The 21,443-nt window shown below is 43.8% G+C and overlaps 7 protein-coding genes across 8 annotated transcripts; 3 read left to right on the top strand and 4 right to left on the bottom strand.

The window, feature by feature from the left end:
* Window positions 1-438: 438 nt before the first annotated feature.
* Cmtr1 (Cap methyltransferase 1) lies at window positions 439-3,588 on the bottom strand. The gene is made up of 2 exons (XM_017246078.3): window positions 2,763-3,588; window positions 439-2,592 (listed from the first exon to the last, which is right to left on the bottom strand). Exons 1-2 carry the CDS (start codon window positions 3,409-3,411, stop codon window positions 875-877), a joined length of 2,367 nt encoding a protein of 788 aa, XP_017101567.2. The 5' UTR covers window positions 3,412-3,588; the 3' UTR covers window positions 439-874.
* A 1,244-nt stretch (window positions 3,589-4,832) lies between these two features.
* Window positions 4,833-6,099, bottom strand: Xpac (DNA repair protein complementing XP-A cells homolog Xpac). Its single transcript, XM_017246080.3, has 2 exons — window positions 5,852-6,099; window positions 4,833-5,788 (listed from the first exon to the last, which is right to left on the bottom strand). The coding sequence occupies exons 1-2, from the start codon at window positions 6,076-6,078 to the stop codon at window positions 5,059-5,061; spliced, it is 957 nt and encodes a 318-aa protein (XP_017101569.2). The 5' UTR covers window positions 6,079-6,099; the 3' UTR covers window positions 4,833-5,058.
* A 69-nt stretch (window positions 6,100-6,168) lies between these two features.
* Window positions 6,169-7,338, top strand: brn (beta-1,3-galactosyltransferase brn). The gene has a single exon (XM_017246079.3). It carries the CDS (start codon window positions 6,169-6,171, stop codon window positions 7,132-7,134), a length of 966 nt encoding a protein of 321 aa, XP_017101568.2. The 3' UTR covers window positions 7,135-7,338.
* A 1,525-nt stretch (window positions 7,339-8,863) lies between these two features.
* On the top strand, window positions 8,864-14,157 carry cib (thymosin beta cib). Its single transcript, XM_017246086.3, has 4 exons — window positions 8,864-9,089; window positions 12,735-12,873; window positions 12,937-13,050; window positions 13,200-14,157. Exons 2-4 carry the CDS (start codon window positions 12,735-12,737, stop codon window positions 13,337-13,339), a joined length of 393 nt encoding a protein of 130 aa, XP_017101575.1. The 5' UTR covers window positions 8,864-9,089; the 3' UTR covers window positions 13,340-14,157.
* Window positions 14,158-15,855: 1,698 nt separating this feature from the next.
* On the bottom strand, window positions 15,856-18,410 carry Nsun2 (tRNA (cytosine(34)-C(5))-methyltransferase Nsun2). Its single transcript, XM_017246081.3, has 3 exons — window positions 18,228-18,410; window positions 16,337-18,164; window positions 15,856-16,278 (listed from the first exon to the last, which is right to left on the bottom strand). Exons 1-3 carry the CDS (start codon window positions 18,285-18,287, stop codon window positions 15,971-15,973), a joined length of 2,196 nt encoding a protein of 731 aa, XP_017101570.2. The 5' UTR covers window positions 18,288-18,410; the 3' UTR covers window positions 15,856-15,970.
* Window positions 18,411-18,452: 42 nt separating this feature from the next.
* Window positions 18,453-19,684, top strand: dgt4 (dim gamma-tubulin 4). Its single transcript, XM_017246084.3, has one exon. The coding sequence runs from the start codon at window positions 18,564-18,566 to the stop codon at window positions 19,113-19,115; it is 552 nt and encodes a 183-aa protein (XP_017101573.1). The 5' UTR covers window positions 18,453-18,563; the 3' UTR covers window positions 19,116-19,684.
* Window positions 19,153-21,292, bottom strand: Tip60 (Histone acetyltransferase Tip60). 2 transcript variants are annotated; one of them, XM_017246083.3, is made up of 5 exons: window positions 21,145-21,291; window positions 20,953-21,079; window positions 19,690-20,896; window positions 19,356-19,568; window positions 19,153-19,290 (listed from the first exon to the last, which is right to left on the bottom strand). In XM_017246083.3, coding segments are annotated over exons 1-5 (1,608 nt in total). In that variant the 5' UTR covers window positions 21,205-21,291; the 3' UTR covers window positions 19,153-19,289. The 2 variants fall into 2 exon arrangements, with proteins under 2 accessions (XP_017101572.1, XP_017101571.1); XM_017246082.3 differs by lacking the exon at window positions 19,153-19,290 and having other exon boundaries at window positions 19,352-19,568; window positions 21,145-21,292.
* Window positions 21,293-21,443: the final 151 nt, after the last annotated feature.

Here is a 21,443-nt window from a genome sequence, read left to right as displayed (position 1 = left end):
CTTTAATTTTTTTCACTATAAGATTAGTATTTCTAACACCAGTATTAGTATTTCTATATAAAATTCTCTTTAAAAAAAAACTTCAAACTAAACAAAAATGAACTCTTTCGAGGGAATTGCTTTTTTTTAGCAATAATCTTATATTTATGTTTTTGTTTCCAATTCCGAATCGAGATTATCAAAACACTTGGCTTGGATCCATCGCGAAACTGCCGCCAGAGATTAGATTACCCACCGCGGGCCAGCTCCCATCCGTCCCAGCCGGGGATGAGTAATGGTGTTTATACAACGAGGGGGTAATACGATCGAGGGGGTAATACGATCGATCGATAACGATCCGATCCCTTTCCCTTCGAACTGTTTGTTTGGAAAAGGCAGAGTTTCGTCGGAAAATGTGCCACTTGGCGACACGATGGAAAACCAAAAAATAAAACACAATTTCTACAGTTTTTGTTGATTTTTTTTTGTTGCTTAAGATCTTTAGAATTAGAACAGTTTACACACTCAAATGATTAATTCTTAATAATTGTCAGAAACAAAATAGAAATAATAAATGAAGGCATTATTATAGTTCTAAAATGAATCCCAGTTCCTGCAGACATTTCGTCGGATACTTATGTTGGCTAAGTAATGGGCAGGATCTGCAGTGAAAATTCCTGGAAAAATCCGGAAATTCAGGAAAAATGTGCATATATATATATGTAAGGTTTGGGGCCTCATTGTCAAGGGTTGTGCGAGGATGTATGTATACTCTGGGGGGGATTTACAATGCAAGGGGGGGCGGGCTCTACCATTCGGGAGGAAAAAAAAAAAATCAAACACAGTACTACTAGTATGTGCATTTGAACCTAAGCCTACGATTGTGTTTTGCCTATCAATGGCCAAGCTTTTCCGCAATAAAACGCATAAAGTCGCTGCGGAACAGGATCTTTGGATTCTCGTCGGTGGCGTGCTCCTCCACCTGGCGCAGGTTCGTCCACTTCCAGAGCAGGCGGCGCAAATAATTGTTACGGAACGAGGCGAAGATCTCGGCCGCCTTATTGGGCTGTACTTGATCCGTGAAATACGCCTCCCGGTTGGCCGTATTGAAGTAGTACAGCTGGCCGCGGGACTTCGATTTGGCGGTCACATAGTGGGGGGTTAGTTCGCAGAACATCAATATGCCGCCGGGCACAAAGAACTTGTTGTCCTCCAGGGCATACCCGAAGCGCTGTGAATTATCCTTGAGGACGTAGAGCCGCATCTCGGCAAAGAAGTTGCCCATATCCTGCAGCCGGAAGAAGGGCTTGCTGCGCAACGGTCCGCAGGTGCGATCCTTGCGATACGGCTTGTTCAGGCTCCGGGCGAACTTGTCGCACATGCTGACCCGTTCGCGGAACGGCTTGCGCCGAATATCAATGCCGCCCAGGCAGATGCCATCGATGATGTGTAGGGCCGCCACCCGCTGGATGGTCCTGCCCTCGCCATAGAACTCGTACACGATCTGGCCAAAGAATATGGAGCGGGGCTGCACCTCGAAGGCCGCCTCGACCAGTTCCCACTTCTTGTGCTCCGTGTAGCGCATCAGGCTGCCGCGCGACTTGCACAGGAACATGGTGCAGGCATTGATGTTGGTCTCCTCGCGGCCCACGGGCACAAAGTACCAGTCGGCCACGTTCTGTATGGCCGTTTGCAGGTTGGCCCGGCTGGTCATCTCTGCGGGCGGCTGATTCAGCCAGTTGCGATCCTTGCCCCAGTCGGCCAGCAGCTCCTCCAGCAATCGGTCCGTGGGCTTGATCTCGGGCGCCTGGCGCAGCTTGTCGGGCAGGCCCCAGCGCTTCAGGCACTCCTGACGCACCTCCGACTGACGGGTCTCCTTCAGCTCGGGATTCTGGGCGAAGGCGGCTATCTTTTTCAGGCCGACGATCTGTTTCTTGCCAATCGAGTTGTTCGAATCGATGATGTAGCGCACAAAGTCCTCGTCCTCCGCCAGTTCGGTGGCGTTGAACACCTCCAGGATGTCGAGTTCGCTGTCCTGCGGATACTCCTCGTTGATGATGACATTTATGGCGTTGAGGTAACCAACTATGCCGACAATATCCGCCTCCGGACGCTTGTACTTGCACACCAGATACCGCTCCGAGTTGGCCGGCCGACTGCTGTTTGGCTTGATGATCGATATCTGATGGAAGCACTTGTACATCAGATACACCAGTCCCACGCTGAACGGCGTGAACAGATCGAACACCTTGCACACAAAGTTGCCGTTCTCCCGCAGGATCTTCAGGGCGGTGAGAAACTGGCAGAGGTACAGTTGCTTGGAGAGGATCTCCTGGATGTTCTCCTGCCCCTCCACCGAAAAGCCACCATCGGCCATGGCAAAGTGCACACCCTGCGGCGTATGCCTACGGATGTAATCGTTCAACGAATCCTGGTTGGCCTCATCGAAGATATTGCCATCCTCCTTGACGCCGTAGAAGGCATCGAAGGGCTCGGGCGACGCCGCAAAGAACTTGTCCAGCTTAAAGTCGTTGGCACCGCGCAACGTGAAACCAAAGCCCTTGGCCTGCCATGATTTTCGATGCAACACGTATTCCGAGAAGCCGCCAGGCCCTATAAAATACAAGAGAAACCGAATCATGTTACGTTTACACCACTCGGGTTACGTTGATAAGAACAAGGCATTCGTCTGGACAACCACATTGATGAAAGTCGATGGGGTGTGGTGTCTTTGTTACATAAATTATGGTCTTATCTGTCAAAGGGACTTCCCCTTTACTCACCTGCACACATGTCCGTAAAGTAGAGCAGCTCATCATTGGCCACCTGCGAGTGGCCGTCAATGTCACGGGGATTGGTAAACATAAAGTCGCACATGGAGTCTATATTGGCCATCTTGACGGCGGCCCGATTCAGGAAGATGGAGCTACGGATGATCTCGAACGGATTGCAGCGGGAGCGGGCCCTGCGCTTTTCGTTGTCGTTGAGATCGTCAAACACCGTCTTGGCATTGAGGATGTGGTGCAGAATGGTCGGATCGCAGTAGCGAGTTTCTCCGTCTAGGGTTCTCTGACGCGGTCCCGTCACAATGTGGCTCATCAGTTGATCCTGCGAGTAGCTGGCCGCACCGGCTCCCAAATTTGTCAGCCACAGTACTGGTTCTGGTATCTCCAGTTCCTCCATACTGGGATCCCATTGGCCAGCCGCTGACTGGATGGAGTCCAGTTTCAAACCGAATCCCCGACGGCCATCCTGCTGCACAGCGATGATGGGCTCGAGACGACCCTGGTTGGTCTTGCCCAGACCCTTGTCGTTCTCGTAGCCCATCTTCTTCATCATCTCCATGGCCTTGTTCGAGTAGCTCTTCACCCATTCTCGCTTGATCTTCTTGGGCGTGGGCTCGGCGTTCTCATCGTCGGACGGCTCCTCCATGCTGCTGGCTGCGAGGCTAGCCTCTGGATATCGATGGGGATCAGCCAGCTTCTCTTATCTGCTGCAGTGCGGTTGTGGAGTGGATAATTTGTTTATTTAATTGTTTGATATTATTTGTTTATTCATTTGGTGCACCAGAGTTGCCAGTACCCTGAATCAGTGCTGCCAGAACTTCATTGACAGGAATATCTCGGCCAACGTAAAAATCTATGTTCTAGAAATAGTTTGACGCAATTTTCAATGAATTTTATGAAGCAAATGGTGATAGTTTTAAATATACTAACTGCCAGCTTCAAATCTCTGCCCACAGCTCTGATGTTCTTGTTCTAGTTTCCCAATTTTTTTTAAATTTGTGTTTTCGCGCCACAATTTTAAACTCATATTTTTTACTTAAATATTTCAACATCTCTATTATTTTACTCTTTTTGTGGTCTTTTATTTATTAAAACCATTAAAACATTTCAAACCGACAAGTGTCCTAGATGTTATTTTCTATTTTTAATCTAATAGCTTTATCCTTTTCTCGCCAGATCTAGCACTATAACCGCTAAAATGGCAGCCCTGCCGTATCCGCCACAGCTGCCTGCAGAAGTAGCTTTTGAGTTGCCAGACTGTGGTGTTTCAGCCGCAAAAATACCATAAAATACTAAAACTTGTTTATTTAAATTAAAAAAAAAAAGGTAAAACTAATAAAAATAGACAGGATTTGAGTCCATTTTTTAATTAATAAAAGCAGAAACCTTGTCTTGAAACTTTTAAAAGAATAATTTAGTTGTAGATAGTCGAACCTTTTATTTTAAAACTTTTTGCAAATGTTTAGATAAAAAATATCTAATAAAAAATATTACATTTTTATTCAAATATTATAATTTATTCATATTTTGACTATATTTGGCTATATTATAGGACCTTCCTAGTGCTAACTTCAGCATGGGCTTCGTCACCTGCACTCGTGAGAATGTCGTCCACACTGATTCAAATTAAAATAATAAATAATAATAATAATTATTAAAATAATAGATACTCTTTATAGTTCTATTTAAAATTGGTTTTAGGTTATACACCTATTAGATTAGATTAGGTTAGGTTAGATTGGTGTATAATTCACATCTCCGTCCTTTCTACGGTGTGACCATCGTCACCTAAGCAGGAAGCCATCCACAGTGGTTTTAAATATTATATAAAATAAATAATAAATATTAAATATATTTATAGTTCTATGAAAATGTTCTAATTAAAACCTTTCGATTAATGTATAATTCAATCAGATTCTCAGTAAGTGCGTGCGAACTACAGCGTAACCTTCGTCACCTACATAAAAATTTCCTCAAAGAAACATAAGCTTTATTAACTATTCTAAGCTTTTAAATTATAGTTTTTCATTCAACTCCTATAAGCGACAAAAAAAAGGATTCTTAATCTGAAGTCTATAACTTCTTTATAAAATTATTAATATCCATGCAATTTTCTTCTTAATTATTAATTTTTTGCTTAAAACTAACATGAAGAAAGATATATTTAATAATAAATGATAGCCTTCATGCAAAAATTCATTCAAAAACTAAAAATTTTAAGAAATAAACTGGATTTTCTGAAACTTGAAGAAAACAGTATTTCCAAAAAAAAAAAGGTGATCCATGGTGATGTCTACATCTTTTCGTAGGTCTCGCTATAGGGACAAGAGAGGCAGGTGTGCGTGTAGGTGTCCTCCTCCTCATTGTAAGTATCCGGACCGAACTCGTGCTGGTGGATTTCGTGGGTCTTCTTCGTATAAATACTGCTGCGGACCTCCATGCGGAGCTGCTTCATCTGCTTGTTGTACTTGCGGGCCTTGCCCACCTCACGTTTGTCCTCCCTGGCCTCGTGCTGGCGCACCAGCTCATCCTCGCTGCCCCACACCTCCATGGCCCGCTTGAGGACCTGCAGATGCAGGTATAGCTTCATCTCGCCCCAGCGCACGTTGTGTGGATTCTTCCGGCTGATGTATCGCAGCGGGGGCTGTCGCTTATCAAAGTCACAGTCCTTCAGAAGGTACTCTGCCTTGGCCTCGGTCCTGGTGATGAGCGAGTGCTTCTCCTCGTTATCCCGACACTTGTCGCACACGGAATGATCAAAGTTACTGAACAAATAGGAATCTGCGAACTGGTCGCCGCACTCCAGGCACTCCTCATAGTGAACTGGGATGGCGATAGCGTCGTCCTCAATAACAGGTATACCATCTCCGGATGCTGCTGCCGCTCCAGCTGCCCCGGCTCCCGGAAGCACAGGCTGTTCCAGCAGAAAGCCGCCACCGCTGTCTATGTACTTGGTGCCCTGCACCTTGATTACGGAGGAGCTCTGGCTTAGAACCGCCTCGGGATGGCTGCCATCTTTGTTGCTGCAATGGAATCAAACACTTCAGTAACCAATTCTGGAGGATTGCCCTTCAAATAACCCTCACCTGGCCAAATCCTTGTAAGGATGCGCCACCAACTTGGCCTCCCGCAGCTTCAGGGCCTTGGCCTGATTCCGTTCGATGCGAGCCTTCTGGGCCGTGGTTAGCGTGGATCCAGTTGGGGCCACTGGAGCGCTGGCTACTTCCTCGGACATCTTAATTTCACAATTATCAACTGCCCGCTTAAAGTCACTATTTTGTAAACAATTTCTTCTTCTTCTTGGATTTGACATTCAGTTCGAAGAGGGTTGCCAGACCTTGGGATTTCAAGCTGCGGCCGAATCGGGCACACTTGTGTTGTTTTTGTTTTTGTTGTGGCCGGAATGCAGGGTAAACTCTGCAAACTGCTGTTGAAATGCCTCCTGGCGCTGCCCCTCATCCTGCTGGTGGACTACTGCGGCCTACTCACCCACCTCCACGAGCTGGACTTTGAACAGCACTTCCACTATCCGGTGAAAGATGACGGCCGTGCTACCTCTGGAATCGGCGGATACGCCTTTTTGCGAATGCCCACATTTACGGGCGAGGCCGCGGCGGATCCGCCCCGGCTAACGATTCTCGTCAAGAGCGCCGTGGCCAATGTCCGGCGCCGGGATGCTATCCGACGCACTTGGGGCTACGAGGCCCGCTTCTCGGATGTCCAGCTGCGACGGGTTTTCCTGCTGGGCACGGCGGAGGAGGGGCAAAAAGACGTGGCCTGGGAGGCGCGCGAGCACGGCGACATTCTCCAGGGTGATTTTGTGGATGCCTACTTCAACAATACCCTGAAAACCATGTTGGGAATGCGGTGGGCCAGCGAGCACTTCAACCGGAGCGACTTCTACCTCTTCGTGGATGACGACTACTATGTGTCGATGAAGAACGTGCTACGGTTCCTGGGCAGAGGCAGACAAACCCACCAACCGGATGTATTGTTTGCCGGATACGTTTTCCAGACCTCTCCGCTGCGCCACAAGTTCAGCAAGTGGTACGTCTCCCTGGAGGAGTATCCGTTCGATCGTTGGCCGCCGTATGTCACCGCCGGCTCCTTCATCCTCTCCCGCCAAGCTCTGCTTCAGATGTACACCACCAGCAAGCGGATACCATTGTTTCGCTTCGACGACGTCTACCTGGGCATTGTGGCGCTCAAGGCGAGGATTCCTCTTCAGCACTGCGATGACTTTCACTTTCATCGACCGACGTACAAAGGCCCGGATAGCTACAGCAGCGTGATAGCCTCCCACGAGTTCGGCGATCCCGACGAAATGATCCGGGTGTGGAACGAGTGCCGGTCAGCCAACTATGCGTAGCACCTGAGTAGCTTTCCCATAAAATAAGCTATATATTTAACGACAAGAGATTGTATATACGAAAGTGTTTAAGACCTAGATCGAAGCCTTATGAAAGTACACCTAAAATAAGATATATATTTTTTTTTTGTAACAGCCAGCATGATGGACAAATAGCTATAGCTTTTCTTGTAACTAAAAATAAGATGTAATTATAGTTTGTTAGCAGAGACCTCTATAATAATAAAATAAATCTAAAAAAGAAACTGAAGAACAAAAGATTAGTTAATATTTTGTGTGGCTTTTGGCACAAAACCTGGCTTTAAATTTAATTTTTTTTTAAATAATTTTAAAAATAATACGACAATAAAACTGTTGCAATTAAAAGTTACTCGTATATTACTTTATTTATCATTTAGTGGGTTTCCTAAAAGGGTTATACCTATAAACATAGATTGGTTTCTATTCGAAAACATAAAAAAAAAGTGTTTTCCAACAAATGCCTTGAAAATAAAGACAATTTTTAATTTAATTACAATTTATTTTTCAAAAAACATCTAAAAAGAGAATGTAAATTATACTATTTTTTATTGCATTACTCATTAATTGCTGATATCATGAGGAAAAACATAAAATTCAAATAGTACAATGTTTTACAATTTAAAAATTTATTTTTAAGATTGCGGTTATATTAAAAGGAATTTGTCATAATAGTTAGTACACGTCATTTGCTGATAAATTTGGTAGATTAATCAAATTTCTCAAATTCATGGGACTAGGATGACGTCATTTTAAAGAAAAGAGAAAAATTGATACCTATAACTAGTATTTTTTTTTCTTTAAATGCTTTTACTGGGAATCCCTCAATGAGTTTTTCAATTTCCGATCAAGTAACCGGAAAAGTTATGGTCGTATCAGGCACCATTTGTTTTGTTATTATTACTTTAATTCCACTAAAAGCCACTCACGCAGCTGCTGTTCTCTCCTAAACGAGGTACAATTAAGCAAAATTGTGACTGCCGCCACGTATGGCAGCTTATTGTGTTTTTCATTTGAAAAAAAAACCCTTACAGTATACTTTCCTTTAAAACAAGGTTTCAAATTTCACGTTCGTAACGGGTCGGCTAGAGTTGCCAGCTCGCAGAAATTCGGGCGCTTCGTCTCCAGTTACTCTCTTTTGGCTCAGGAGCTGCCAACTCTGATGTTAAATAAAGCTAGATTTAGGTAATAAAAAAGCTAAAAATATATTCATTATGTAAACAAGTTTAACATTTATTGATTTTTAGCTATTAATTTTTAAGATTTAAAAAAATTTATTACTTTATTTTATTACTTTGTAACAACTGGCATATAAAAATGTCAATTTCGCACCATAATTGTCATAAAAACACTATCTTTGTTTATTTTTTTTAATAAATTTATATAATTTACGTTAAAATCTATTCACAACTACATAATATAAAATTCTTTACAAATGGTTTTTTTTTAATATTTTAAAAGCTTATTAATTAGGAACTAAAAGCTAACTGAAAGCAATATGAAACCCGATTTTATAACTAGAATATAGATAGTATTTAAAACTACAAGTTTTAAAAAATTTATATTAAAAATTTGTTTATAAAACGCAATAGCTTTCAACTTAATTTAGTAATTAAAGTACAAGCTAAAATTCCCGCTAGCAGATCTAGCCGGAATAAAGCCAGTCCGGCAGCACTACGCACTGGGGGTATATAAGAGGAGTTTTCGCTCTCCGCTCAACTTTTCGCAGCAATTCAAACTGAAAGTAACGCCGAGCCAAGACTTAGTGCGCTTCGCCAGGAATCAATCCGGGTATTTTTTTCAGAAAGTGTCAAATCAAAATCCTAGTGTATACCAATATATATATACGATAGTATATATATATATATAAACCCACCCAGATCCAGCTTCCTGTTTTTTTAAACTCCAAAACCAACGCCAAAAAAACCAAATTTAAGGTGAGCCTAGCTTATAGCTTGATTTTTCTTTTTCAATCTGCAAACCGGCAATTTCTTTTCTTCGAAAAAACTGTTGGTCGGTGGAGGAGGAGGAGGGGGGGCGAAAAAGTCTGCAAGCCAAAAGAAGTTAAAGAAGAGGAAGAAGATACCAGTTAACTGGTTTTTTTTTGTTGACTGCGCTTCTTCATTGATTGCAAAAAAACGGCAGTGGCGGATTTGTTATAAATATTTATTGTGCTAGTCCGTTACTTTTTTTTTTCTTCTTCTTGATTGTCCATTTCATTTCTATCCATCATCATCGTCACTTCTTTGTAATTTTCTGTGGCACAAGCGCAGCTGTTAAAGCGCTTTTGTCGCCGTCTGCTTTTGTTGACTTTTTTTTTTTTTTTTTGCGCTGGAGTCTGGTGTATGTGTGTGTGTGTGGGGCTTGAACTTCAGAGCCGCTGCGGCTGCTCGTTACCTATCCCCCCCAATTTATTTTTGGCGTACGTGCGTGTGTGTGAGTGCCGGCCGGCATTTTGTTTGTGTGTGTGTTTGGGCGGGGCACACGTACTGTATATCCTCCCCACGAACGGCGCGCAAGTCATGCACTTGCATGTCCATGTGTGCCTCTGTGTGTGAGCTGCAAAAATTTATCTGGGCGTGGCGGCGGCATCATCACCATTGCTTCATTGTCACAAAAAAAAAAAATATATCCCAGTATCCAGTATCGAATATATCCAATTTTGAAATAAAATATGTGTAACTGCCGCCTGCATACAATGTGCCTGGCTGCCTGCATACTTAAAATTCATTGCGAGTCTCAGCCGCTCTCTGGCCGCCCTCTCTCTCCTTTTTGCGTCTTCTTCTGCCCACCCCCATCACTGACGCAGACACTGGCGCTGCGAGAAAAGGGGATCATTTTTGGGGGTTAAACGAGCCGGATGACTAAGGGTTAACTGATATTTTGTTAAATTTTTAAATAATAAGCTTAAGGTTGAAATAGAAATTGAAATCCCCTTGAAAATATCCTCGGCACTCCCCTGACACAGCTGCATGTGTAGGAGTTGAGGGTGTAAAGCGGACGTGTCTGTCATTTCTCATTTCTCCTGCCGCCGCCGCCCCCTACTCCCCCTACTCCTTTGCCGCTTTCGCTCTCTCCTTTTGAAACTTCATTCTTCTTCCAGTCTGGTGCCACGCATCAGCGGCTTTGACTCATTTCTCTTGGCCTTAAAAAAAAAAAAATTATGTCTAAAAAAAACGAAATTCTACTTTTTTTTTTGTCTTGAAGTCTTGAATTTTTTGGATTTTTTTTTTTTGGCTAACGGCTGCTAGGCGCCGTCGGCAACGCCTCACCGACGACCCCCTTGGCGCCCTCCCCCTTTAACAGCCAAGTCATAAACCCGAAAAAAACAAAATGTAGATATAAAAAAAAAAAAATTAACAAAAACAGGAAAAAGAAAGAGGAAAGAAGAAAAGAGCGTTGAGCTGTGGAAAGCTTACACAAGTCAGGAGCAAGAAGCAGCACAGCTGTGTGGGCAGGGTAAAAAGCAACAAAGCAACAAAATAACAAAAACAACAACTACAATATAGCAATATAGCAGCTCCGTATGATTCATCGGTGGCTTTAAAAGCGGGGTGACCATATTTCGAAGTTGGAAGTTGATTCATGGCAAACACCCCCCTTCCACCAACCCATCCAAAATCAGCTCATTTTGTATGTATGCAGAGTTGTTGCATTGCACATATGTACATTATTACATATATGCTTGTTTTTGGCCTCTCCTTTGTTCGCTGGAAGGAGCTGCTGACACCCAGCTTACATTGGCAATTAATCGAATGTAAATTGAAAGAGAAAGAAAGAGAGCGGGAGAGAGAGCCTAAGAGAGCTAAGCTTAATGGTACATACAATGTAAAGATCGCGATTACACGAAAAACAAAGAAATACCTAAAACCCTTTCTCAACCCTTACTAATTATGTATTCATACTTATATACATAAAAGCTATATACAATAAAATCACGTATTGCCCATAAATATGTAATTACACTTGGTTTCCCCGCTGTGTTCACGATAAATGAGACGCATGAACCAGCTAGAGATTGGAAGGAGTTGCCTGCCAGCTAGGCCGCCGTTAGTCAATCAACTTGAGGCTCGGCTTTACGACCATTTATGGCCATAAATGTGCAAATAAATATAGATTTGCGACTGGGTACGTTTTGGTTCGGTCGCTGCCCTTGTAACGGATGCAATATCGATGATACGATACACACAGTCATATGGCGCACTTGACTGGCAATGCAATTTCCAATAGAATGCCAATTCTTTGTATTCCAATGGCAATTCCAGAATGGAATACGATCGTGTCGTGGAATGATGGGGCACGCAACTCGAATTTTGCAACTAAAAATAAACGTGATAAAATGCAGTTGAACCTCAAGAACACCCGTTTAACGCTGATAAGGGGGTACGAGCGTTAAAACAAAGACGACCAATAATGGCTTTTATAAAAATAAAAAAAACAAAAAAAAAAACAGAAACAGTCACTTGGAAGAATTTGAGACTTAATCTCTTCCCGCTGGAAGGTTCGCTGAACTCTTTCTTTGCTACTGCATTCTCTTCTGCGGTATCTCGCTCTCTCTCCCCCGCATTCCGATTAAGCTTAATCATTAAATAGGGGGGATGTCAATTAAAATGTTAAGAAAATCAAAACTATATTTTCTTGCGAAAGTTTTTAAAGAATATTATATATAATTAAAAAAATAATATTTTATAAATATTTTTTATTATTTTTTTTTAGTAGTAGCCCCCCCTTAAGCCTCATCATCATTGTTGTCCTTGCTGCGCATTTATTTGTGTGTGTTGAGTCATCCTTATCGGCCGTATGATTCGTATGATTAACTTTTTTTTTAGTCAGTTCGACTAATCGAATGAGAAACTCACAAAGAAAATGAATAATTTATTAAAACACGTCGTCATATGAAATCGGCTATCAGATCGGCTATCAATGATGTTCAGTTTCCGCTATAGCTGATTAGTCATCTTTATCCAATATCCAATCTCATGTAGTGGCTCTGCCTTTATAGTTGGGCCCCCCAAAAGGATGGCCTGTTGCTGCTATCTTTCCACCAATAAGTCAAAAAATAATCACCCAAAGATTGCGGGTCTTAGCTATTTCTGGGGAAAATAAATAAAGAAACCGCTGTTTGTGGCATTTTTGCAATTTATTTTGTTTGCCAAAGTGGTGTGTTTATCAATAAATGTATCGTGTTTATTTATGGTTTTATCTTTATTAACATGCCATTGATTTTTAAAGGCAGTTACAAAGTTTATTACAAAATATATAAATATTATAGGTTAGTGGGAAGGAAGAAAGTAATAATATTTTAGGAATGTTGGATAAAAATTCAAAATTTATTAAGTGGAATTCCCTTCATAACTCCAAAAACCACTCTTCCTTTTGTTTTGAAATTTTATCCATCAACAATATTCACTTTATTATAAAAAAAATATAGCTCTTTTTTTAAGAAGCTTCAGAGTAAATGGGGGCCATCGCCCCATTTGTTTATATTTCTTCATAAAAGCTATACTCTTCTATAAATAAACACAAAAGTGAGCGTATTTTTCTAAGAAATTAACCACATCCCCCCCTCTTAATTATTTCAGATGGCCGCCCCAGCTGCACCAGCCCTTAAGGACCTTCCCAAGGTGGCCGAGAACCTGAAGAGCCAGTTGGAGGGCTTCAATACGGAGAAACTGAAGAATGCCAGCACCCAGGAGAAGATCATTCTGCCCACCGCTGAAGGTGAGAGGTTGCCCTATCAGAATCTCAGCTAACTATGTAACCCAATCCCTTTCTAATAAATAGATGTGGCTGCCGAGAAGACCCAAAAGTCGATCTTTGAGGGAATCACGGCGTTCGATCAGAACAACTTGAAGCACACGGAGACCAACGAGAAGAACCCGTTGCCCGATAAGGAAGGTGCGTTTCTGGCCATAAAAGCCATCTGGTCTAGCCCGGTCTGGCTCAGTCTGGCCGGGTTAACAAGCTACCCTAAATGGCCAATGTCACTGGCCAATTGGTAGTGCAACTAGTGCACGCAATCTACAATACTGTTCTTTTCTTTCTAGCCATCGAGCAGGAGAAGGAGAAGAATGAGTTCATCGCCGGCATCGAGAACTTTGATGCGAAAAAGCTAAAGCACACCGAGACAAACGAGAAGAACGTGCTGCCCACCAAGGAGGTCATCGAGGCCGAGAAGCAGGCTTAGATCCGATCCATATCCAGATCCGATCCGATCCTTCCCGTCGTCGTCATCGTTTATATTTCTCGTCTCGCCGCATCTCTCACACTCTCTTACCACACGCTCTTTATACGTATAAAATATATATATTCCTTGATTTTTAACCCTCAAAAACTGCTAAAATGCATGAACCACCATTCTGAAGTCAAAAGTCGGAAGTCGGAACGAGGAGTATAACCCAGCCAGCTGGCGCACACTAGTGACGAAGTCGTGATTTTGTGATTGCTGCTGTTGCTCGGCACCTCGTCGCTTGCAAAAGTATTTTTATATTTTAATCGTATTTCGTTTGTTTTAAAAAAGAAAATTCTTTTTTTTTTTTATATATTTTATTTTATTTTATTTTATTCTGTATTATTAACAAAGCTGCTGCTGCCGCTGCGGCGAGTAAGTCTCATTCCTAAAAGCGTAATTAACATAAAATAAACATTCGTCTATCCCCGTATATATATTATATATAAATATATTTCTGTACAACAAAAGCAATACGACAACAAGAACAACAACTCACTCGGAACATGGAATGCATTTAAAAGGCAGAAAAAACAGCAAAAATATTTGAGAAATACTTTTTAAAAGACATGAACCACGTAAAATGCGTATAAAACATAAAAACAAAAAAAACAGACTAAGAAGGCGATTAAAAAAAAAATAAGGAAGAACTCCATCTATATAAAGAGTATGTGTAATTTTTTAATAAACTTTTTTTTATATACTTTACATACGATATATTTATACTGGGAAAAATAAAAAAACAAACATAAATGTAACATTTTATAACAAAATAACTGGCTTTTCTTGGGCGGATATCGAGGTTGTTTTCAGGAAATCTAATCTTTAAGTTTTTTTAATTAATTCCATATATTTTGTCACGATTTTTGTAAATTCTTGCTTATAATGTGCTTTAGCGAGTTCGTGCCAAGCTTTGGTGATAAATATTTGTATATGTACATCGGAATAGGAACACAAAGGCATTATTCGTCAGACTTTTGTGTTTTAATACCTTATTCGTCACCAATAACTTTACCCAGTCAGTTTTAAATAAAACTACTTTGATAAATATAATATATATGTATACATAGGAATATGAATACAAAGGCATTTATCGCCACATTTTCGTTTTTCAACAGCGCGCTCGTCACCGATTTAGAGCTTTTTAATAAATATTGGAGGTACGAGTTCGTGCTAAGCTTGATTTCAGTTTTAAGTTAAATTACCTTTTTTGAGAAATATTTGTACACAAAGGAATAAAAATACATAGGCATTATTCGTCACATTTTTCTGTTTTAACACCTTGTTCGTCACCAGTAATTAACCCAGTCAAGACTTCATTTTTTTATTACTACGAATGTGAACTATCAAGCTTGATTTCAGTTTAAAATAAACTACTTTGATGATAAATATTTGTATACATAGGGAAAGGAATAAATAGGCAATTATCTTCACGTTCACATCGTGTTTTATTACCGCATTCGTCACCGGTAATATTTGTACATCGTCTACAGCCTTTTTAATAAATGTCGTAACTAGGAGTTCGTTCCAAAATATTTTTACACAAAGGAATTTATTATAAAGGAATATATTTAAAAATACATAGGTCTTTTTCACGTTGTTGTGTTTTAATTTATCGTTCGTCACTAGTAATTTAACCTGTTAAAAGCCACAAATGTATGCCGAGCTGATTTTAATTAAAAAAAAAAAAACTACCAATATGTGATATATTTTTATTCTAAGCAGCATATTTTTCGTCACCAGCAATCAAGATTTTCATTTTACAAATTTTGCAAACTTTGTGCCAAGCTTGATTTTAATTTAAATTAATACCCCCTTGATGAAAAATAGATTTTATACATAGGAAGAGGAACATATAGGAACTATTCGTCACTTTTTCGTATTTTATTACCACGTTCGTCACTGGTAATTTACCACAAGAGTGGAAAGTACTTTTATTTTATATATTTTTTTGAATTAAATAGCAAGACAATTTTTATTTTATGAGTTTCTAATAAAAAAACTTTTTAATTATTAACAAATAATTATTATTTCATGAGTAATAAAATAGGCTCATTAAATAATTTTTGTTTTTTGATAAAAATATATAAACCTATAAAACAAATAAATGATTCTCTAGATGAATAATTATGAAGCTATTTTATTTTTATCCTCGGGAACGAAGCTAAAAGTTATAAAACGTTAAGGAAAAATGCATAAAGCACTTTTATATTTTAGTAAATATATTTTATTAAAAAAAAAAACATATTTTATGTTAGTTTACTTATTTAAATGTAAAATTAAAGTATCCCGTTGAGAAATAGTTCCATAATGTGAAGGATACATGGGAATCTTTCGTCGCAAAATTGATATTCCCTTCAGTGCATTCGTCACTGAAAAATACTTTTTTTTTTTAATTTTTCTAACAATTCTTTTAAAAATTGTTTTAAACTTTATACCAAACTTGATTTAAATGTTAAATAAAAGGTCCTTTAGATAAATTTTTTAGCATAATAGTCTATGCTTGGAAATTTTTTATAGGATTTTGATTCGTACTATAAAAAATCAACTTAAATACTAGGTGTGTGCTGGGAAGTTTGACTTTATAAACTAACTCTCCATGGGCGTGACCTCAGTGGATTCGGCTGCCACACCATCCCCAGCGGACTCCGATTCAGATTCTGGGCCGGCTTCGCCTTCGTCACCTTCCTTGGCAGCTTCCGCCGCGGCAGCAGCGGCTGCTCTCGCCTCCTCGTACTTGTTGGTCTCGAATTTGCTAAGATCGGCGCCCAGCAGGCGCAGGATGTGGATGGTCTCGTCCTTGTGGACGTAGGCACGCAGGCTGGAGGTGCCGCGCCAGCCCACCACAAACAGGGTGAAGCGTTCGTCCACGTACTTCAAGATGCAGCTACCCACTCCTGCAATTCAAAGGATTCATTAATTTCGAAAATAATGAAGGATGTGAAAAGTACTCACCCAGCTCCTTGCAGCGCTGCTGGGTCTCTGCTTTCAGTTCCAGCGTGGAGGGCGGCTTGGTGGGATCGGTGCAGTTAAGGAGCAAGACCAGGTCGTCGCGCTCGATCTGGATTCGCCTGCTGTCGCCCATGAAGGCGTTGGAGGTCTGCAGACCCTCCTGGGCCAGGCGGTAGGGATGGATCGTGTGCCGGTTCTCGCAGCGCACGAACGTCTTCACGCCCGTGTTGATGATCTTGATGTTGTGCTCGTTGTTGATCACCAGATCCCGGATGGGATCGGAGCAGTAGTAGATGTTCTTTTTCTTGTCGGTGACGCAGCGCGTCAGGAGGCAGCGCTGGTTGAGGGAGCCGTCCAGCTGGTAGAACTCCTTGATGGACTCGTAGTCTGGATCGTTCTCGCCAAAGAACACGTACGGATCCTCCTTGTAGCCGTGCAGGCGCCTTCGTTTCCGCTGCGGTCCCCATGGCACGGACTTCTCCTCGATCGGATTGCCCCTCTCGTCCAGCTTCGGCTCCGTCTCCACCGGCTGCTTCGCCTTCTCGTTCTGCTCCACCAGCTCCACCACATCGTTCTTCTCGAAACTTAGTTGGCGTCTCTTCTCGAGAACGGCCACGAAGAAGCCGCCACTGTCTTGCAGATGTGGCAGCACACGAATGCACTTCTCCAGGCCGATCTTGGCCATTTCGTCGGCGGGCAGCGGGAACATGCCCGGCCGGATAATGGTGTGCAGGCTCTCCGGCACCTCGTCGAAGCTATCGAAGATTTGGTCAACTTCCTTGGTGGCCAGCTTCCAGTACGTCATGCCAGGCTTGTATTTCAGTCCCGGCACCAAGTGCCCGGCATCCACCAGCTCCAGAGCTCCGTCCGCATCCTTCAGGATGCGTTGCAGCACTGCCTCATTTTCGATGGGATTCAGGGAGCAGGTGGAGTACACGAGACGTCCACCGACTTCCAGCATCTCGGCGCCACGTCGCACAATCCGGTACTGGATGCCGTGCAGGTTGTAGGCCTGAGCCAGGTTCCATTTTAGCCAGATATCCGGGTTCTTGCGGAGTGTGCCATCGCCGGAGCACGGCACATCGCACAGGATCTTGTCGAATTTAAGGATGGCCTTGGAGTTGTCCGGCTTGGTGACCAGCAGGTTGGGGAAGGCGCTGCTGTCGTGATTCGTCACCAGCAGGCACGGAGAGTTCAGGCGCTTGGCCTGGTGCACCAGCATATAGCACCGATTGTTGTCCACATCGTTGGCCAGCACGAAGCCGGGCGGAATCTTGTGCTCCTCGGGAGCGGCGTGCAGTGCCTCGATCAACTGGGCCGTCTTGGAGCCCGGAGCCGCGCACATGTCCAGCACCTTGTCCGTGGGCTTAACGTCCAGGACAATGGGCGGAATCATAGAAACGGCCTCCTGCCGACTAATGCCACCGGCTGTGGTCTCCACTATCAGGAAGTTGTGCAGACGATAGAGCGGCTCTGAGCGACGGATATCCTTGCGGGTGAGATGGAGCTGGTAGGCCAGACCATTCGGGTACCAGGGGAGGCATAGTGGGCGCTCCACCTCCTCCGGCTGTTTCTGATGCAGCTCAGCCACCGCACGCACATACTCCGTGAACAAAGTCGTCTCTATGATGGCCAGCAGAGCTTTCGCCTCCTCCCTGAAGCCAGTCACGCGGAAAGTGGTTGGCAGATTGTCTCGGATGGACTCGAGGAACTGGGCCCATTCCTCCTCGGTGGCGCAGATTTTTTGCAGGTTGTAGTACTTGATGAAGAAGGCGTTGTCGCGCTTAATCTCCTCATAAGGCAGAGCACGACGATCAGGCCTCTCGGGTCCCTAAATCAGAAAATATACAATATACAATTGGAAAGTGTCATTTGGGGGCTTCAAAATACTTACATTTTCGCGTTTTTGTCTTTTTCTGGCCGCAAAGGGATTTCCTTTCTTATTACGCCCCATTGTCAGTTATGTTTTAGCTAAATAAAGGGTAAAAACTAAGAAACTGACGTTTATTTATTTTCCAGCGCGAAACAGCCGGCAACACGTGCTTGGATGATGGGTGGCAAGTCCCTAAGAGAAGAGTGGCCAGACTGTCAGGACAGAGTGGCCAGTACCTTCCCGATAATATTATCGATAAGACTTTTATATCGAAGCTCTAACTGTCGAATATATCGAAAGCAAAGCCACAAATCAAAAACACCGCGGAAAAAGTTGAACCGAAAAGTACCATCTAAAATGGAGACACCACCTGTACAGACCATGACCAACGGAAGCTTGTCCGACATACAGATGTACCTGCACCTGGAGGCGTTGCGGCGCTTCAACGAGGATGCCCGGAACGTGAAGCGTCAGGTTGCAGAGCAGGCACGGCTCTGGTTGGACGCCAAGTGCGAATACCAACGGGAATATGCCCGCCTGGCCAACTTAACCAAGTGCATTGCCATGCGTGTGGCCCTGGACGCTAAGCGCCAGCCAGACGTGGAGAAAGGCAACCAGGCACTGAAGGATGTGGCCTACATGCGTGCCAAGATATCCAGCGATCAGCGTCCATCCGCCATTGACACCAAAATGGTGGAACAGTGCCACCAGCAACTGGAATCATCGCACAAAAGCCGCCAGAAGCTCAGCCAGCAGCAGAGAAACTTTGCCGAGAGCCACGAGGCCCTCCGAGCTCTTCGCATTGCCGTGGACACGCTGGAGAATGGCTTGGAGATCGCCACCGTGCAGGCCATGGACCAGCTAGTGGAGCAGCTCCTACCCCGCCCGGAACCAGCCAGACGCGATTAGTCGTGTCATATATATATTTGGAATATATACGCCAGTTACACAATTATAATCGATTTAAAACTAATTCCAATTATATTTTCGGTTAATTCTAGTTTATAAGCGTGATAACAGCGGAGAACGACTGGCTCATCCGGTGATGCTCTGCGGGCGCAAGCGGGTTACAAGCGGCAGCATTCTGCAAACATTTAAATCTTTATTAGTTTAGCGCACAAAGCAGCCGTGCAGCCGATTAGCAATTACCATTTGGAGCGCTTCGACCAGTCTTTGGGCGTCCAGTGGAGGCACTTGGAGTCGATTCGAATCTTGCGCTTCTCCATGGCCCGACGATGCTGTTCAATGGTGTCCCGATTGATGCACACAATGTACTGGCCCTTGTAGTAGTTGATCAGGTTGAGGTTCTGCAGAGTGGAGATCACATCCTCCTTCTTGATGGAGGTACACTCGCAGATGTCGCTACAAGTTGATGAAATGTTATGGTTTTTAATTCAAATTTTGTTTTAAACTAAGCTCTAAACTTTTTAAAATATATACTAATTGTAGTATAGTGTAATATACTAACTAATCTCTGACTTACTTGATCGTTATGGTTGGCTTCTCGCCGTCCGTGCTCGGATTCTGGCTGATGAAGATCTCCAGTATCGTCTGCGCCCAGTACGAGCGGTACGACAGGAGACCCAGATCCGATAGCGGCTTCTCCGGCGACCCGGTCTTGCCCTCGAACTTGGACAGCTCGTAACTGAACTCGATGAGGAGCTTTCCATAGCCCTTGCGCTGGTACGGTGGCATCGTGAGAATACAGGCCACGTTGTAGTCCTCGGTGCTCTCCTTCTCCTTGGAGAAGTAGCCCACAATATGAAAGCCCCGGGAATCAAACTCGGTCATGACGTAGAAAAGAAAGGGATCGGTGTCATAGTAGAGGGTCTTGTGGTCCAGAAAGAGCTTGGCCAGGAGGCAGAGGTTCTGGGCGTAGACCTTGTTCTTCCTGCCGTCGATCTCGAAGAAGGAGATGGTGTGCTTCCGGTAGATCTCATTGCCGGGAGGATGGCGCAGATTACACTTGGACAGGTGCCGTTCCAGGCACTTGCGGCTCTTCCGGTACTTCAGGCAGAACTCGCAAATGTAGATGCAGGACATCTGGCAGAGCTCTTGCGGGTACGGCGAGAAATACCATGGCTTTATCCGATGCCTGCCGAGCTCGATCATCTCGACGTTCTTCATGCGAGTGACCACGTCGTCCTGGTGGGTGACCATGCTTCCTGACTGCCGGGGCGTTGGAATCTTGCCATCCTGCGACCCATCCCCGTCCTCGTTCGCTGCCCCACTGATCAGGCCATCGCCCGTCACGTGAACGGGCGTGGAGGTGGGAGTCTGGGGCGTCTGTGGGTGGGCATGCTGCTGCTGCGCCTGGGCGGCGTGATGTCCGTGCGCCGATCCGCCGTGCACCTTACGTTTCCGGTTGATGCGCTTCTGCAGGGCGGCCGCTAAATTATTTCCGTTGACCAGTTCGCCGCCACTACTCGGCACAGGAGTTGCTCCCGCCGCCGTGGACGTAGCTGCTGCTGCGGCCGCTCCAGCTCCTCCTGCTGCAGTTCCACTGCCCGCACCAGACGCAGGATGTTGGGGAGACGTAGGCCTGGAAACGCTGCCAGCCAGGGAGTGATGGCGCTGCGGGGTCGTCACTCCTGTACTGGTGCCAGTCTGGGAGCCATCTCTCCGTGGGAACTGTACCTTCCGGGTATACAGATCCTCCTCGTTCACCCACTCATCCAGACGTTTGTTGACTGCGGGATTCCAGGACTTAGGATTAACCATACTTTGCAAGCATATCTTTACTTACAGTCCACGTAGTGCACATAGAACTGGCGCCGCCCGTCCAGCTCCTTGATGCTCACAATCTCGGCCAGCGGCCAGTCCTCCGTTTTGTGCATCCGTACGGGTAAGCGACAGCCCTCCGTTAGGGCGGCCTGGAATAGTAATAATTGTGGAATGTTTAGTCTTCCGGGAACACGCAGCTGCAAGGCACACCCACCGTCGACTCGCATATGGAGGCCGCATCGTCGTCGAATTCATATTTATGGTTAATTTTCATTTGTTTTGTTTATATTCTCGTTTATTGTAACAACTCGGGGACAAAACACAAGCAATCTAGTGATGGAACTATCCCGTAATGAAAGTTCTAGGAATATCGGTAGCACTGGCTAGGATATTATATCAAAAGTTAATTGTTATTTAAATATAAATTTTTATTTATTATGGTTGGTTGTAATTTTATATTTTTTACATTTCGTAATGAGATTTTTTAAAAAGTTGCGAAAATACAACACATTA

Source organism: Drosophila bipectinata, chromosome XL, assembly GCF_030179905.1.
Source record: "Drosophila bipectinata strain 14024-0381.07 chromosome XL, DbipHiC1v2, whole genome shotgun sequence".
In the NCBI taxonomy this organism is placed as follows: domain Eukaryota; kingdom Metazoa; phylum Arthropoda; class Insecta; order Diptera; family Drosophilidae; genus Drosophila; species Drosophila bipectinata.
The sequence above is the reverse complement of the archived record's forward strand: the minus strand, read 5'-3'. Positions and strand labels throughout refer to the sequence as shown.

Excerpts from the sequence above, each read along its gene's own strand:
- Cmtr1 (XM_017246078.3), bottom strand. The coding sequence starts at position 3,411 with ATGGAGGAGCCGTCCGACGATGAGAACGCCGAGCCCACGCCCAAGAAG. Across the intron at positions 2,593-2,762 it reads CTTTACGGACATGTGTGCAG|GGCCTGGCGGCTTCTCGGAA; the intron begins GTGAGTAAAGGG and ends TGTATTTTATAG.
- Xpac (XM_017246080.3), bottom strand. The coding sequence starts at position 6,078 with ATGTCAAATCCAAGAAGAAGAAGAAATTGTTTACAAAATAGTGACTTT. Across the intron at positions 5,789-5,851 it reads CCTTACAAGGATTTGGCCAG|CAACAAAGATGGCAGCCATC; the intron begins GTGAGGGTTATT and ends ATTCCATTGCAG.
- brn (XM_017246079.3), top strand. The coding sequence starts at position 6,169 with ATGCAGGGTAAACTCTGCAAACTGCTGTTGAAATGCCTCCTGGCGCTG.
- cib (XM_017246086.3), top strand. The coding sequence starts at position 12,735 with ATGGCCGCCCCAGCTGCACCAGCCCTTAAGGACCTTCCCAAGGTGGCC. Across the intron at positions 12,874-12,936 it reads CATTCTGCCCACCGCTGAAG|ATGTGGCTGCCGAGAAGACC; the intron begins GTGAGAGGTTGC and ends TCTAATAAATAG. Across the intron at positions 13,051-13,199 it reads CCCGTTGCCCGATAAGGAAG|CCATCGAGCAGGAGAAGGAG; the intron begins GTGCGTTTCTGG and ends TTTTCTTTCTAG.
- Nsun2 (XM_017246081.3), bottom strand. The coding sequence starts at position 18,287 with ATGGGGCGTAATAAGAAAGGAAATCCCTTTGCGGCCAGAAAAAGACAA. Across the intron at positions 18,165-18,227 it reads AAAGACAAAAACGCGAAAAT|GGACCCGAGAGGCCTGATCG; the intron begins GTAAGTATTTTG and ends TTTCTGATTTAG. Across the intron at positions 16,279-16,336 it reads GCAGCGCTGCAAGGAGCTGG|GAGTGGGTAGCTGCATCTTG; the intron begins GTGAGTACTTTT and ends TTTGAATTGCAG.
- dgt4 (XM_017246084.3), top strand. The coding sequence starts at position 18,564 with ATGGAGACACCACCTGTACAGACCATGACCAACGGAAGCTTGTCCGAC.
- Tip60 (XM_017246082.3), bottom strand. The coding sequence starts at position 21,204 with ATGAAAATTAACCATAAATATGAATTCGACGACGATGCGGCCTCCATA. Across the intron at positions 21,080-21,144 it reads CCTCCATATGCGAGTCGACG|GCCGCCCTAACGGAGGGCTG; the intron begins GTGGGTGTGCCT and ends TTACTATTCCAG. Across the intron at positions 20,897-20,952 it reads CTATGTGCACTACGTGGACT|TCAACAAACGTCTGGATGAG; the intron begins GTAAGTAAAGAT and ends GGAATCCCGCAG.